Source organism: Vigna angularis, chromosome 1 (genome assembly GCF_016808095.1).
Source record: "Vigna angularis cultivar LongXiaoDou No.4 chromosome 1, ASM1680809v1, whole genome shotgun sequence".
NCBI classification, from domain to species: Eukaryota; Viridiplantae; Streptophyta; class Magnoliopsida; order Fabales; family Fabaceae; genus Vigna; species Vigna angularis.
In genome coordinates, this window is record NC_068970.1 from 2916613 (window position 1) to 2933454 (window position 16842).

The 16842-nt window shown below is 32.5% G+C and overlaps 2 protein-coding genes and 1 long non-coding RNA gene across 5 annotated transcripts; 1 reads left to right on the forward strand and 2 right to left on the reverse strand.

Moving 5' to 3' along the window:
- Window positions 1-323: 323 nt before the first annotated feature.
- Window positions 324-2418, reverse strand: LOC128194998 (uncharacterized). The gene is made up of 2 exons (XR_008246515.1): window positions 2253-2418; window positions 324-609 (listed from the first exon to the last, which is right to left on the reverse strand). It is a non-coding gene; the product is annotated as an uncharacterized LOC128194998 (long non-coding RNA).
- A 1370-nt stretch (window positions 2419-3788) lies between these two features.
- Window positions 3789-12291, forward strand: LOC108342207 (calmodulin-binding transcription activator 5). 2 transcript variants are annotated; one of them, XM_017579935.2, is made up of 14 exons: window positions 3789-3909; window positions 4058-4177; window positions 4550-4675; window positions 5191-5306; window positions 5870-5958; window positions 6137-6182; window positions 7482-7599; window positions 7853-7972; window positions 8053-8111; window positions 9156-9569; window positions 9907-10604; window positions 10841-11387; window positions 11471-11782; window positions 11870-12291. In XM_017579935.2, exons 2-14 carry the CDS (start codon window positions 4114-4116, stop codon window positions 11927-11929), a joined length of 2769 nt encoding a protein of 922 aa, XP_017435424.1. In that variant the 5' UTR covers window positions 3789-3909; window positions 4058-4113; the 3' UTR covers window positions 11930-12291. The 2 variants fall into 2 exon arrangements, with proteins under 2 accessions (XP_017435424.1, XP_052727693.1); XM_052871733.1 differs by lacking the exons at window positions 3789-3909; window positions 4058-4177; window positions 4550-4675; window positions 5870-5958.
- Window positions 12292-13386: 1095 nt separating this feature from the next.
- On the reverse strand, window positions 13387-15749 carry LOC108342222 (GTP-binding protein SAR1A). Of its 2 annotated transcripts, none has more exons than XM_052871735.1 (4): window positions 15652-15749; window positions 15165-15397; window positions 14927-15058; window positions 13387-13863 (listed from the first exon to the last, which is right to left on the reverse strand). In XM_052871735.1, the coding sequence occupies exons 2-4, from the start codon at window positions 15291-15293 to the stop codon at window positions 13543-13545; spliced, it is 582 nt and encodes a 193-aa protein (XP_052727695.1). In that variant the 5' UTR covers window positions 15294-15397; window positions 15652-15749; the 3' UTR covers window positions 13387-13542. The 2 variants fall into 2 exon arrangements, with proteins under 2 accessions (XP_052727695.1, XP_052727694.1); XM_052871734.1 differs by lacking the exon at window positions 15652-15749 and adding an exon at window positions 15490-15625.
- Between the last annotated feature and the right edge of the window lie 1093 nt (window positions 15750-16842).

Genomic DNA, 16842 nt, shown 5'->3' on the forward strand with positions numbered 1-16842 from the left:
CTGCAGTTTTTTTTTTTAAATTCTTTTTTTAACTTCATGCTGATGAAAGAAACAAAAAGTTTTTCCTTTCGTTTATTTTAATTTAAAAAACGTGGATTGAAGATAAAAAAAAATGGAATAAGTAAAAAGAAAGAAAACTTAAACAACAGACAAGAAAATATGAAAACAAAAGAGGGTATAAAGAAAGAGAAGACGCTAAGAATATATTTGGTTTGAGTGAAGTAAATGAAAATGTTATGAAAATAATAAAAGTGATTTTTTTATTTAATTGTAAGAAAATATTAAAAAAATGAAAATGATAACAAAAATGAGAAAATAACCTCTTCAGCAAAACTTCCATATATGTAGACTGTGACATCCCAAATATATAATAACCACAATTATATAATATAAGCGTCAACATCCAACATCCAAATAAAGAGAACAGTTAGAGTATGACTTGCAATTAAGTACGAAATTACAGTCATCCAAAATATAATATAGAGTTTTAAACTCAGACAGTTCTGACTATTTAACATCCAAGAGTTTAGATATCTAAATCCTACGCAGACTGTGCAGCAGCATCATTCTCCTCCAACTCTTGCTCCAGAGGTATTTCCTCAACCCCATCTGCTCCCATCCAAAGAAAAACATACACAAACAACACACAACACAGAAGCAAGGGTGAGCTAGATAAACAGGCAGTAATCATACTGTTCAATCAATTAATAATCATCATGCTTGGTATATATAAAACGGTTAATACATAACACATTAAACCATGACTCTAACACTCAACACGACTCATCCGGATTAGTATAATTGTCGAACTATTGGTCGTCTTTGCACTTGCGTAGTTCAGCTGGCACTCCCCAACACTATGCAAGGTAAATCCCCCAATCTGTCTATGTCTAAACAGTGCTTCGAGTGTAGGGATAGATATACCAGTTCAAAGCTCCATACAGTTATACAGAACAACATCAACATCCCACACATCACTTTCAATCATCTCACCCTGAGATGTCCACTTCATACTCAATTACATCATTGTAGTTCACATTCATATGTTTTACAACCACTCAACAACACCATACATACATCCTGGCAGTCAAACAACATCAATCAATCCAAACAGAAGAAGAAAAATGAGTGAGATCCCCTCCATGCACCAGTTTACGTTCATATATATATATATATATATATATATATATATATATATATATATATATATATATATATATTATGATAACAATTTATATCATACGTTTCATATGTTAATATAATATATATCATGCTTTCCTAACTTATATTTCCATAACATTTAATAATATACATATATATATATATATATATATATATATACATATATATATATATATATATATATATATATATATATATATATATATCATGCTTCATGGTTCTTATTTGGTAAATTACTTGTCTAATTTTCATCATAGTAGAGATCTTATTTTCCCCTAATTGGTCACCGGAGAGGGTTCAGATGTCTGAACGCATCAGACTCACCTTCGGCGCTAGCACATATGACTAGTCACAACATAATGGACCAGGCCAGTCTATGATCAGGAATGTGCCAACTCAGGTTTTTAAGTCCCCTTTATCCTACCAACAAAGAAAAGCTTTTAACAAGTTATGATTTAATTATCTAACTTATTAAAACTGTCCTACAATGTTCTAGACATCAAATACCTAATTATATATATCTCCCTTCCCCTCACAGTAACCTTAAACAGTATCTGCCCATATACATGCTATCACATAGCCCTTACTCCAAACCCTCCAACCAGAACAATTTCAACCAAAACAGATTAATTTCAACAGAGACACTTACAAACATAATTGCGACATGTACCAGTTCAACACCAAAGCATAAATTATTTAAGCACAATTTCACAGTCTCAGTTATAATTATCCAATAAAAATTAACATCCTACAACAACTTCATAAGAACACACCAGTTCAACATTCAACCAGCATATATTTGTATAAAATAAATTCATACAAAAATAATTAGCTCCCCTTATCTCAGAGTCGAATTACCAAGCTCACAAGAACTCTTCTTTACGGTGTCTCACCAAATGAGAACTCAACCAAACGCTATAAACCACCAAGGGGTGACAGTAACAACTCTTAGAGCTTGATTTAACAAACAAAAAAAAATATAAAAACAAAACCCCCTAGTAACATACAACCAGTAGCATTGCATGTTCTAGGTTTGAGATTGGAGACAGAGAAGGGAAAAGTTGACTCACCGGTTCAATCGAAAATGCGATCGGCTCAAAAGGAAGCCTTCGGACGTCTGAGCACCCTCCAACTCAAGATTGAAAGGTTCAAAGAGCTGGAAATTTAGAGAGAAGGCAGAGAGAGTTAGGGCTCGAAATTTTTAGAGAGAGAAGCTCAGAAAATTAGAATCTATTGAGCTCTTTCTTAAGGTCAGATTTACTTAGAGAGATGGACCAGCTGCCCCACATAAGGCCCAATAACTCTTTTTACCTTAATTAAATTTTTATCTCCATTTTCTTTTTAATGTAAAAAAAAATATAATACTATTTCATTTGGGTCTTCACATATACTGTCATTTTCATTTTAAAAGTATTAATGCTGCCAAAATAGAAGCTAGATCACCAATCAGATTTAATTAATGGTATATTAGTTAAGAATATATCACCATAAATATATTTTGATAAAAACTATATAAGATGATTCTTAAAAGTATTTTAAATGATAAAATTATACTACATTTTTAACTAACTAAAGTGTCTAATATACAAAAGACAGCATCTTCCAATTTAGTGACTTTATTATTGTGTGACTAGCAATATCAAACAATATCTTTTATTAAGTGAAATTGTACAACTATAGCTAACGAGCATATTATGATTATTTATCGAAAATTACAAATATTTTAACCTTTTTACTATATTATTTCTTAAAAATATTTGCAAAAACCTAAAATAAAAACTAAATAGATGATTTATCCTGCATGAAAAAGGATTAAATGTTTATTCAACATGTATATATTTTTAATCTGTTAATGTATTAAATATTGCTTAAGCTTTCATTTTATTCCCCAATAATAATTGTTGTACCCCTGTCTATTTTTATTTTTAAAATAAATTATCATTCGAGAGACCTTACATTTTCACCTATAACAATAATATATATATATTTTCTAATTAAAATGGCCTCTTAAAAAAACTGAAGTAAAGTTATATACCATATTGTCTAATAGCGTTTTATACTACAACAAATAAATAAACAAAGGTATTGTTGAAGACTAAAATAATTTCTTTTTATTTTGTGATGAAGCATTGAAATAAAATGAAACTTCTAAAATGTGAATAATACTTTTATGAGAATGTCATGCCATCTTAAAAAGAAGAGGGTGTGTATAAAAGTTTGGCCAGTTAATAAATGTTTGTCATGCCATTTTAATACATTTTTTTTTAATTTAAAACGTTACAAGAACATTGATTAAATAAAATTTAATATATTTAATTAAACATAAATAAATATTTATTAAATAACATTTAACATATTTAAAAAAAACATTAAAGAATTTCAATATTATTTCATAAAACGTATTTTAAAGTTTTCCAACAATCATTATTTTTACTTTTATACCCATAATGAATGTCTGAATACCTTCCTTACAGTTAAACTTTTAATTTTCTCATCTATTTATTTATTACATTTACTAAAGTCCTAAATTATTTAAATAAATAAAGATACTCTTATTTTATTTCTTATGAATTATATTTATATTTTATAATATAATAAAAGTTAGAGTCAGAGTGTAGAATAGAAAAAAACAGAAAGGAAGAAGAAAGAGTGATTCAGTTCTAACGAGGCGATCATATTTCTATCTGTTCTAATTCGGACAATAGACCCACCCTTGTCTGCAATTAGGTAAATTTATCAGCTTTCTATTTGTTTCTCACTACCCTCTTAATTTTGATTATTGTTTTTTAGTAGGGAACGATGATTGTTCTTTTTTTTGTTGAGTCATCACCAATTTGTACTCTTTTTTTTTTTTTTTTTCATGTAATATATGCAGTTGCTGACTTTGGGGCAAGAGAAAAGTGTTCGGAATCTCCATAGGTTTTTGTGTACATGGCGAATAACTTGGCCGCACAACTTGTTGGTTCAGAGATACATGGATTTCACACATTGCAAGGTACGTACTTCACTGTTGATTTCTGAATCATGCCTAAGTTCATTTTGATCAAGTGTCTGCGATCAAGACCAAGATGTAGTTTTTTGTTTCTTGTTAGTTTATAATTAGCTATTAGAGTAATTTATATGGATGTTGTGAGTAGTAGCAATAGATGTTCAAACACTGTGTTCTAGCATTTAATTGGAGCAAGTTGATCCCCAGGTTTGATAAATCATCTGGTAAGCGTAAGCCTACTATTGCGTTGCATGGATGTTAGTTTTTGTCATCTGGGGGAGTGATTATCCCCTGAAGTAGATTTTATTTAGGCTATGTCAAAATGAAAGGAAATCTGTATTGCTGTTGTTCTGACATGTTTTCTTATATATTCCTCAGATTTGGATGTGAGGAGCATTATGGAGGAAGCGAGAACCAGATGGCTTCGTCCCAATGAAATTCATGCCATGCTTTGTAATTACAAGTATTTTCCCATTAATGTCAAGCCAGTGAATTTGCCAAAAAGTAATTATCAGTTATCTGTACTTCATATTTAAATAGTGGGTGCATAGTTTCCATTCTGCCCTGCCGTGTGATGTCTTATAGATATTAAATTATGTATGCATCTCTTAACGTCCATAAACTTTTTACCCACTGGTAGAAAGCATTCCATGATAATCATATTTTGGAACTTTTGTGCTTTCAAGTTTATTTGCTTAATTTTAAGCTTCTACACCTTTAATTATTGGTTTTAAAGTTTATTTTGTTTCATTTCCCTCAAATCTCTTTGTAATCTTCTGGTTTTACTCACAATGATTTTCTTCTTTCATAAAAGCACACGCCAGTTATTTGTTTATAACATGAATAAGACAATATAAAATGTAACTGCAAATGGCTTCGTTATGTATCTGATGGAATTTCATATAGTTATTTTGCATCCAAATGATTTTTTACTATTAGTCATAAGACAATGTCAAATGTCTACTTAAAATGTTTGTTGTTGTTATTATTATTATTATTATTATTTTGTGTGTGAACAGGCGGTACTATTGTCTTATTTGATCGCAAGATGCTTAGGAACTTTCGAAAAGATGGACACAACTGGAAAAAGAAAAAGGACGGCAAAACTGTTAAAGAAGCTCACGAGCACTTAAAAGTGAGGATTTTCATTCTTTGGTGTTTTCACTCGAGTTAATTTTATTTTAGTTTTGTTTCTTTAACAGATTGTTTGTGATAATCGCTCATCGTTAATGTGGAATGTGAATGAACTAAACACTAATTAGACGTTGTTAAATGTTAAAAGACATAAGGCTTCTTGGAGATCAGTTTTCTATTTTACCAATGCTGTTCAATTTATTGTGTACTCTCCATAAATAGTAGTTTTTTAATTAGGGGAGTCTGGAGTCTAGTAGTTTTAGATATCATCCACTGTTAGATTATGGTGATATTTAATTTACATAATGCATTATCTTCGCTTTGTATGTCATATGATTTTTGTACAATGATCCAGTATATCTATCTTTCTTCCTGGGTAGTATTTGCCATTTGGCAGATAGATCAGTTTGTGGCTTTCTGCTCTTAATTTTTTCATCAAATGTGGTGTTTATTATCTATGATGATAATTCCTTCCTCAAGTTTTTTGTTATCATTGATTAATTACCATAATATCTGATTTTTTACTTTCTTTTTTGTCATTTATTTCTTTTCCGCACCCAACAGGTTGGTAATGAAGAAAGGATACATGTATATTATGCACATGGTCAGGATAACTCAAATTTTGTGCGAAGATGTTATTGGCTGCTTGATAAGTATGCATATGAGTTGTCTCTTAAAGCTCCAATTCTAAAATTTTACGCATGTTCATTCTGCTGAGTTATGTTGTAGCATGGTGCTTCTGTTATTCTTGCATTTATTGATTAAAGCATAAAATTAAAATAAATTTTCCAATAACATTTGACTTTATTCTTTTCACTATTTTCTTTTCAGGAGTATGGAACACATAGTCCTTGTTCATTATCGTGAAACACAAGAGGTAGTGTTAAGTTCAGCATTTCCACTATTTTTTCGCTTTCAAAAGTTGAATTTAACCTCACAGACCATGGTTTATGTGTCTTTTGTATGTTGCTTTGTCTCGAAGAAAAACCATACTCATATTTATTCATTAGTCAGTTTGTTCACTATTTCCTCTATTTTTTTCCCTTTCAAAAGTTCAATTTAACTGCACAAACCATGATTTATGTGTTTACTATAGTTTTGTCTAAAAGGAAGACGATGTACATCTAAAGTCATTATTGTGATCTACTGATTTAAGTTTTTTAATGTAGTTTTATGCTTTTGAATTTGTCTGGATACAGCATTATTCTGTCTATATCAATTTTTTCTTACAGTAATGTTTTTTTCAGTTGGTCTGGATGGAAACCTCATTTGTTTTCTGTGTACAGTGTGCACAGACTCTTTCATAGTCTTGATTTCCATTATATTTATTTGAACTTTGAAAGATAGCCAAGTCCAACAATATATTTTTAACAGTTTTGATGATGAATATAAGCTTCAAAAGCTGATTTCAAGACAAGTGGGATAATAATTTTTTTAAAGTCCAGTGTTTTGGTCTTATTTCATAAGTTGGATGATTGCACAGGCCATGAAAAAATATTAACAGAACCATCATTAGTATGAGCATGAGAGTTTATTATCTAGCATCAAAAGATGTCCAAGTGCATCTTTATACATTCTAGTGTATTATATAATCCTCTTTCTTTTTACTTCAAATTTGCCTAGACTTGGAGTCTACGTATCTGTATTGTATTTCTTTTTAACTAAATGGTAACTCATGGCATTTATGGCAGAGGTGATTCATATCATATCCATGGAAATTTTTAAAAGACTTGAAGGTTGTTTTCCTTGCAGTGGTATTAAAACCGTTTGCTAATGTAAAAGTTATATCCCACTCATTGTTTCATTATGTTTGTTCCAAGATCTCGCATTAACTAAAGACATGACAATATATAGTATATAAGTTGGTGCAAATATCACCTTACAAGTCAGTTTTGTGAAATTGAGTATATGGGAAGTCTACTTTTTCAAAATATTGAAAACTGCATTTCAGAATAAGTTAATTTGTTTTATCTATAAACATAAAATCTAGTATTCCAAAAACACCTATCAGTTATAGGATTTAATCATTTAGTTTCTCTTAATGACTCTTAGAAGTTCAAACATCTTTATAATTAGAAACAAACTCATGTTTAAGGTTCCATTTGGGTTCTAAATTTTATTGTGAAAATGGATATAACTTGGCTTTGTTGCCTTTGGATTGTTGTTTGTGATACAGATGCAAGGTTCTCCCGTCACTCCTGTTAATTCACACTCCAGTTCTGTCTCTGATCCTCCTGCACCATGGGTTGTATTGGATGAAATAGATTCAGGGACCACAACCACATATGCTGGTGGTGAGAAATAACTTATATTTTTGCTGTATATCTTCTTAAAAGTTGTACTGTTGAAAGCTCTCAGTATGAAGGGCTCATGGCTGTTGCTTAAAATATCATATTTTAATTTTGAAAATGGCAAGTGTTTGTCTGGAAACAACGGCTTGCAAGAAAAGAAAATAATATTTTTTTTGTTGGTTTATAAAGCTACGAATTTCTTATTGTTTGGTTGATAAGGTGTATAATCTCATCCTTTCTGGTTGGACAAAAACAGACATGACTGACAATGTAAAAGACAAAAGTCATGAACTGAGACTTCATGAGATTAATACACTTGAGTGGGATGACCTAGTGGATGCAAATGATCATAATGCCTCTACCATGCCTAATGGAGGTAAATCGTAGCTGATTAAAGCACAGTCAGCCACTTTTTTGGAGTGCATCATGAATTTATTTTAACTTAACTTTCTGCAGGTAGTGTTGCATATTTTAATCAACAAGATCAAATTTTACTGAATGGCAGTTTCAGCAATGTAAGATAATTATCTTTCCTTTATTTGTATTCATTATTCTCTTCTTTATTGTCCTTTTAACGTGATTTCTGTAAAAGGCAGTTTAGTTCTTTGACTTTTTTCCCTTACACTGGAAAAGAAATTTTATTCGATATAAACTGAGTAAAGCACCGAGAATAACTAGGGCGAGGATAAAATATCCTCTATTCTAATATTAAAAATGGAAAGGACAAGAAAGGAGAAAGTTTCCAATATGCAGCAAGGCTGCCCAAACTCTCTTATGTTGATAGTGGAAACTTATGAAATAACCATGTGGTAATCACCAGAGTAGCTAAAAGTACTAACCTCCTTAAGCAAACTAAAGCGGATAAGAGATTCTAAAATGGCAGGTGATCTGCTTCAACCAAACGGGCCAAAGAGCTGCAAAAACTGCAGTGTCACAACTTTAGCCTCCTTATTGTCTGTCCTTTGAAGTTTATCATAAGACTTTTCATCCTCTTTTAAGTATGCATGTAGAGAATTTGTTATATTTTGTAGACAACATATTTAATAGATGTTCAGGCATTCAGCATTCAAGTGTTTTTTCACCATCAGATTATTGTTTCTGTTGGATACATAAAAATATGAAGTGTATCTTGTTGATCATAATTTTTAGAGAAGAGAGCATGGAAATACTGGAAAATAGTTTCTACTTAATGCCTAAAATCCCGCTAAATACACATCAGATGGTTCCTAACAAATACACAAAAAATCACGGGTCCTATAAACTAGCAAGAATGTAAAAATCAGTTCCATGAGTCATCCAGTCAACAGTTTCATTATACATGATAAGGATTTAAGATACTATTTTACCTTTATGATACTATTTTCAAATTTGTAATCACGTATAAAAAGGCCACGGCCATTTTGAAGAAGAGTTCTTGAAAGTATAGTGAAGAACATGTTTATTTTATGTTTTCTACCTCATCTGTATCTGTTTTTTTTGGTTCTTCTTGTTTTCCTTCTTTTTCTCGGGATACTTGCTTTGTAATAGCCACTCCTTTGGTATACTTGTTTTGTCACCAGGTAGTCAAGAATCAATCTGCAGAAATTTCTTCTTTTAATTGTCATCCTCTGCCAAATGCTGGGAGCAACAGTGTTACTTACAATTTTTCAGAAAGTGCCACACTTCAGATGATGGGCAATCAAGCAAATCCAAATGAGCAGAGGAATAATATTGTTTCTTTAAGTGCTGGTTCCTTTGACCCTTTGGTCAGTGATAGATTGCAAAGCCAGGACAGTTTTGGAATGTGGGTGAACCACATCATGTCTGATTCACCATGTTCAGTAGATGACCAAGCTCTCGAGTCACCAGTTTCGTCTGTTCATGAACCATATTTGTCCCCGGTAGTGGATGGTCTGCAAATTTCTCAGCCAGAACAAGTATTTACTATCACAGATGTATCCCCTACATGGGTGTCTTCCTCTGAGAAATCAAAGGTTTCCTTTTCCCTTCTTGTATATCTACTTGGTATCAATTATTTTCTTTAACAAGCTTATCTTTCTTTACAATTAACTCTAATGCGTCATTTCTTTCAATCTTGAACTCTTGTTGAATTCCAAAGCTGAAAACTGCAAATATATAAACCATGGAATATGAATAACTGTTATTTTCAGTCTAACCAAAATTATTCTTTAATTGGTGTTATGAGTTGCTCTTTGGTACATGCATGCGGGGGTAAATTGTAACTGTATTTAACAGAGTACATTCTATCTGCATGATGAATTCACATGTTTGCTACCTGTTATTTTGATTTCTGAATTACTTTACTTGCAGGTCCTGGTGACTGGATTCTTTCATAAGGATTATATGCACCTTTCAAAGTCCAATCTATTATGTGTCTGTGGTGATGTTAGCGTTCCTGCAGAAATTGTTCAGGTTGGATTCTATCGGTGCTGGGTACCACCACATTCTCCAGGAATCGTGAATCTCTACTTGAGTCTTGATGGCCATAAGCCTATTAGCCAAGTTGTTAATTTTGAATATCGTACGCTTGTCTTGCATGATCCTACAGCTGCAATGGAAGAGAATAACAATTGGGACGAGTTTCGACTACAAATGAGGCTTACGTATTTGCTATTTGCTAAACAACTGAGCCTAGATGTTATCTCCTTTAAAGTACCACCTAATAGACTTAAGGAAGCTAGGCAATTTGCCCTCAGAACATCATTTATTTCCAATAGTTGGCAGTATTTAATCAAGTCAACTGAAGACAACCAGATTCCATTTTCACAAGCAAAAGATGCCCTCCTTGGAATTGCATTGAAAAACAGGCTAAGGGAATGGCTTTTCGAAAGAATTGTTCTAGGCTATAAGACGACTGAGTATGATTCACATGGCCAGAGTGTAATCCATTTGTGTGCTATTTTAGGATATACTTGGGCTGTTTCCTTATTTTCATGGTCAGGCTTGTCGCTGGATTTCCGTGATAGATTTGGATGGACAGCTCTTCATTGGGCAGCATATTGTGGAAGGTATAATACACAGACACCCACTTGTTTACACTGTTCACCCTTCTGCAGATACATTGATAAAAAAAATCCTTTTCTGACGAGGTTTCACTATTCATGTTCTTTGTGTTCCTTCTTTTCCTATATAAAACCAGGCATTAAAATAATCAATTGAATTTAGCATGATCTTGGATAAGTAGGCTGCTTGAACTTTGAATGAAAATTTTCTTATATATTTGTTTTAAAATTTGTATCTTCAGGGAAAAAATGGTTGCTACTCTGCTGTCTGCCGGGGCAAAGTCAAATTTGGTTACTGATCCCACGCCAAAAAATCCTGGTGGTTGCACTGCTGCTGATCTTGCTTATATGAGGGGTCATGATGGCTTAGCAGCTTATCTTTCAGAAAAATGTCTGGTTCAGCACTTTAATGACATGAGCTTAGCTGGAAATATCAGCGGCTCGTTGGAAACTACCACAACTGATACAGTAAATTCTGCAAGCGTTACTGATGAGCAGCAGAACATGAAGGACACATTGGCAGCTTACCGAACCGCTGCTGATGCAGCTGCCCGCATACAGGCTGCATTTAGGGAGCACAATCTAAAACTGAGAACTAACGCAGTTATGTCTTCCAATCCAGAGGCTGAAGCACGCAAAATAGTTGCAGCAATGAAAATTCAACATGCGTTCAGGAACTTCGAGACAAAGAAAATGATGGGAGCTGCTGCTCGCATTCAGTGTACATTCCGCACATGGAAGATTCGTAAAGAATTTCTCCTCATGCGTCGTCAGGCTGTTAAAATTCAAGTAAAATCTTCTCTGCCAGTTGGCTCATATATTAACAGCTGATTTGGTTGGATAAATTGACTAACATCTTTGTTACAACGCAGGCTGCTTTCCGGTGCTTTCAACTACGGAAGCATTATCGCAAAATTCTTTGGTCTGTAGGTGTGGTTGAGAAAGCAGTGCTGCGTTGGCGTTTGAAGAGAAGGGGCTTCCGAGGGCTCCATGTCAGAACTGTTGAAGTGGGAAAAGGAGATCAGGATAAGGAAAATGTTGTAGAGGAGGAATTCTTTAAGACTGGTAGGAAACAGGCTGAAGAACGTGTTGAGAGATCAGTGGTGAGGGTTCAGGCTATGTTCCGTTCCAAGAAAGCACAAGAAGAGTATAGGAGGATGAAAGTGGCCCTAGATCAAGCAAAGGTGACACTTAAATTATACATTTCATTACTACTTGGAGGATTTGGTTTTCCATGTTTGTTCACTGTACACTATTATTCCTTTATGCAGCTGGAACGGGAATACGAACAACTTCTTAGTACTGAAGTTGACATGGAACTGAAGGCATAGGTTACCCAAGCAGAGTCTTCTTTTAGGGTTGCAATCTTTTTTTATATATCCTGTGGATCTTGTAAGTTCCCTTTCACCCTTTTAGACTAACTTAATATCCTAGAATGGGACATCATATTAGGTTTTCATGTGTCATTGGCCTCTCTGTTCATTATATTCTCATACAAAGATCTTGGCTCAATTGAAACACTCTGGCACCCCAAAGATTTACAGAATACTAGAATAGTTACAGATAGGAACTGAGGCAACCAAAGGCTCCCACACATCTTCAAAATTAGCCTGTATGTACAAAGAAACTTTTTGTGATTCGTACAATGTCCAATATCAGTGATCTCTTTGATGATTAAAAGGTTGTTATATTATATCATGCTCGCCTCAATAACTGGGGAAATTATTCCAAAACATTTGCAAAATCATATCCGCATGGTGTTGATTGTGTGTGGAGAGAATAAAGGCAGAGGCACTCAAAATACTTATAATAAAAATAGTAGAAGATATTGCATGATATTCAAAATTATTTCAAAAGATTTGCAAATTTATATCCCCACGGTGTTGTTTGTGTGTAGAGAGAATAAAGGCGACAATTATTTCATGTGAAATGAGTGAAGATAGATTAATAAAATAAATCATGTTTTTTTTCTTCTTAAAGTCATATTCATATAACTTTTAAATAACTTTTAGTTCAAATAAAACACGCCCTTTCATTTTGCACGCAACTTCTACCTTCGTTTGAATGAAGCCGGACATAATTATAAGGATATATTCTTAATCGAAAATTAGAATAGATTATTAGATCTTGCGAGAATGATTAAAGATTAAAATATGAAAGACATATTTTTTTTTAACGTTGTGTTTGCATATGCTTGATTGAAATGTGAGTAACTTTGTTCGAATAGATGAAACACTCAGAGAAAACCAACGATCAAATACAATCTTACCTGTTTGCCCCTCTTCTATACTACATTACTCATATAGAATCTCTCTTTTCATTTCCTTCTTTTTCCACTTCATCAAATTTTTCCTTAATGATCCGTGAACCTTTGGCATACAGCATTTACTCGTATTATTATCAAATAAGTATAATTCTCTCAATTAAAAGGATATCTATTTTGATAATAATTAAGTGATTCATACACTTCAAACATGTCGCTACACACTTTTCTTAATCAAAAGTACTTATTTCAGAATTGTGTTTATGAATATTTCATTAAATTGTGGAATCATAACCAATAAATAAGTTGTTTTCTTCAAATAAATCAAATGCGTACCGAATTTATTGCCGAGTTAGAGGTACGATCACTTATAAGACCTCTTTCAAGCCGCTTTTCTTGGAAACGTGAGATTGTCAAAAGTATCCTAAGATTACCTACCAACCACCAAAAACATTCTCCTTGTGACCGATGTGAACCAATTTCCCCAAGATTGTCAACTAAAACGAAAAACATTGTCAAGCATAGTAACATTAAGAGCCATTATTTATTACTCCTGTAATTTCAATAACCTATACAGAACAGCAACACAAGCTTACATATTTCATAACAAAAAGTAAAACCACCATATTCAAGCATTGAATTTACATGAGCAGATACGTCTAGAAACACACTTGATCTGTTCTATTTAATGTACTGAGAGAGCCACTGAAAGCCTTCACCATACCCCATCTTGCGGACAATACTGCACATGAACACCTCCAAAGGACGAACATTTGAGTCAGCCAAATTAACCTTGCCCTTGCCTGTGGTGAAGTTACTCAGACCCATGTGATAACGTAGCTCATCCTCTGAGGCAGCATAAGGTATGTCAATCTTGTTTCCCAATATAAGGAAAGGCACGTTTGCAAGTGACTCATCAGAAAGAAGTGCATCCAACTCCTTCTTTGATTCTGAAAATCTTTCTTTGTCATATGCATCAACCAGGTATATAACAGCATCCACCTACATCATCATGATATCAGTATGCAAATTACAATTCCCAGTATCACAATAATATGATAAATTGAATTTGGATTCTCTATGGCTTTTCTTTCCGTCCCTCTGCAGTGCCTTCAAAATACACTCAGACACTAATTTTGATATTTTAACATATATTAAAAAGAATTTTAATATACCAACAGTATATTTTCCATACCCAACAGAGGACAGCACCAAAAAACCAGCAAAGAATCTGGACTCGGATAAGTTTCATGTCCATGTCAATGTTTTGATTTGAGAAGTAGATGGCTACCATGTAAGTAATTTGATATGTAGGTTTTAGTCTTCCTAATACTCAATTGACCCTACACCTAAAACCCCATCACTCTTCCTACCATATGTAAGCAGCAAAAGAAGCCGTGCAGAAAAGATACTTCCACAACCAGGCAATCAACATTAGTATATTTCGTGTTAAACCAGATAAAAAATCTGCACCAAGCAGCACTGTTTTCCTTAATTGGCCAAAAAACCAGCTAATGCCAACCACTGGTAAAGGGAAAAAACAAAACGGGGAACAGAAAAAGACAAGATGATTCAGATTATAGAATCGGCATTGGTACACAGTTCCAAACACTGTTTTGCAAGAACTACAGATACAACAAGCAACAGTCCTTGTTTTGACGAAGATCAGAAGGATAGAATTGCATTGAAAATTCAAAGAAGTACAGTTTCATTTTCCAACAAAAACCGAACATTTTAATGAACTAAAAAAATAACACATTCTCATCTCTTTTTGTGCGTTTATTAAGCATTTTCTTATAAAATGTATTCATCATTTAGCATTTGCCAAATCCATACTCAAGTGACATGGTATTTACAAGACAGAAAGTTCGAGCATGCTTTGAACCATCAATTAAAAAACCTAATAATAAGATGTAAACTCAAACTACTATCCTAATATACCACGCCCAATAATACTTTCAACAATAGTAATAAACCAAAGTCATTCAAATGTCCTGTATTCATAAACATGAAACTTAACAAGAAAATGAAATAACAATTGAAAAAAAAAAAAGAATATACAAACCTTGGCGTAATAATCCTTCCAAACCCTACGAGCAATCTGGTGGCCCCCCAAATCGAAAGCCTTAAACTTTATCTTCCCAATACTCAACTCCTCTGAGGTGGGATATTGAGTAGGTTGATGCTGAACTAATCTCTGCACAAATTGAAGTTATCATCAAAGAAAACCTTCAAACTGGTATAATAACCCAATAACAGGAAATCAGAAAAAGCAAAGTTAAAAAAATTTAAAAGAAAAAAACCTCATCTTTGAGCATGTGAAGCAAAGTGGTCTTGCCAGCATTATCTAACCCCAGGAACAAAATCTTTGCCTCCTTCTGCCACAGACCAAGACTTGCCAAAATTCCATAGAACCAATCAAAAAGAAACATTCTTTCTTTTTTATAATCCTCCTCTCTCTCGGAAACCTTCAAAAGTGGTGTGAAAAATAAACAACAAAATCTCCAACGCCGTCAAAGTCGCCGGCAACTCCAACCTGCAAACCCAAGAGAGAAAACTAAACTTCCTAAGTATTAGTTCAGAAGAAGAATCCACAGATAAACCAAGAAAACGCAAGGCCAAAAGAACCGGTTTTCTTCTCCTTTTCTATTTTCTTTATGTTTTCTGCCTTCAGTTACTTTTCATCACATCGAATATATATGGTGGAATTGTGGTCACCGGCTAGGCCGGTGAAAAATATGGACTGAGCAGTCGCAGAGAACATTGAAGCAAAAATGCTTTAGGAGTTACCGGAGCAGCCTGGTATCGGGTGAAAATTCCAGTTGTCCGAATTTGATTGGTTGGTACGCGTCACTGGGTTGAACAGTTTATATATATAAATATATATAGTAAATAATAAAAACACAGATTTTTCAGAACATGTTAGCTCCAGAAGAAGCTAAAGAAGAGAACAAATAAAATTTACAATACGTGAAAAGTTGTTGTCACATAACTACGAAAAGAATGGCGTGAGTGAAAGGCGTTTTTCAATTCCTTTCAACTCCATAAAGCAAATGTACTTCATTAAAATGATGTTTCTTTCCCAAGTATTTTTCTCTTTTTATCATTTTTTGTTTTTTTACTTTCACAAAAATTTTACATTTAAACTCAATACTATTCATCAATGACAAGAAAAAAAAATGGTAAATAAAATCTGTGACATCGCGTTTATATTATACATAAATATATTTAATTCTCTACAGCAGAATTAAATATCCCTAGATTTAATTTTCAAAATGCAACGTATTGAAGAAAACAACATACATCATAATTTTTTTTTAAATGGTGCAACAATTCTATTTTTGTTTTAATAAAATACAAAAAAGTTAATTTAATTGTGCGTACAACAATTTACACTACAATTTGTATATAAAGTAACAAATTATATAGATACACATATAATTACCAAATTTACAATACATATATATTTTAAATATTAAAAATAAATTAACATGACATATTAAACCGTTTTAAAAAAATAAGATTTATTGAATTTAGATATTGACAACAAAAATATTTTATTAAAAATATACGTCCAAGAGTAGCTATAATAATCAATATTATATTACGAAATCATTGTATAAGACATTACAAAATTTCGTAAGTCTAATGAATTTAAATAAACATAGATAATAACATGTTTATCTTTATGTATATATGTATAATTTCTTCACTGTTTACAAAAACTACAACAAAAATAGTTTTTATCAATTTACTCGTTTTCAAATAATTTAACTTCCAAGACTACACTAGTAACCATTTTTTCTATATCCATTTCTAATTCTAATTTGTTGGTAATCAATCTATTTAATAATCTTATCTAAAAGATCACATAATTTCATATTTAATAAAATCAAATTCTATTATAGTTAATAAAAAATAACATACATAGATATGTATGTCCACATTTTTTTTATAATGTCTATATAATTTAAAGATTAT

Coding starts and splice junctions, on each gene's coding strand:
- LOC108342207 (XM_017579935.2), top strand. CDS start 4,114: ATGGCGAATAACTTGGCCGCACAACTTGTTGGTTCAGAGATACATGGA. Junction 5,307..5,869: donor AAGCTCACGAGCACTTAAAA/GTGAGGATTTTC, acceptor CGCACCCAACAG/GTTGGTAATGAAGAAAGGAT. Junction 11,783..11,869: donor TGGCCCTAGATCAAGCAAAG/GTGACACTTAAA, acceptor TCCTTTATGCAG/CTGGAACGGGAATACGAACA.
- LOC108342222 (XM_052871735.1), bottom strand. CDS start 15,293: ATGTTTCTTTTTGATTGGTTCTATGGAATTTTGGCAAGTCTTGGTCTG. Junction 15,059..15,164: donor TTCACATGCTCAAAGATGAG/GTTTTTTTCTTT, acceptor CAATTTGTGCAG/AGATTAGTTCAGCATCAACC. Junction 13,864..14,926: donor GGAAGGATTATTACGCCAAG/GTTTGTATATTC, acceptor ATGATGATGTAG/GTGGATGCTGTTATATACCT.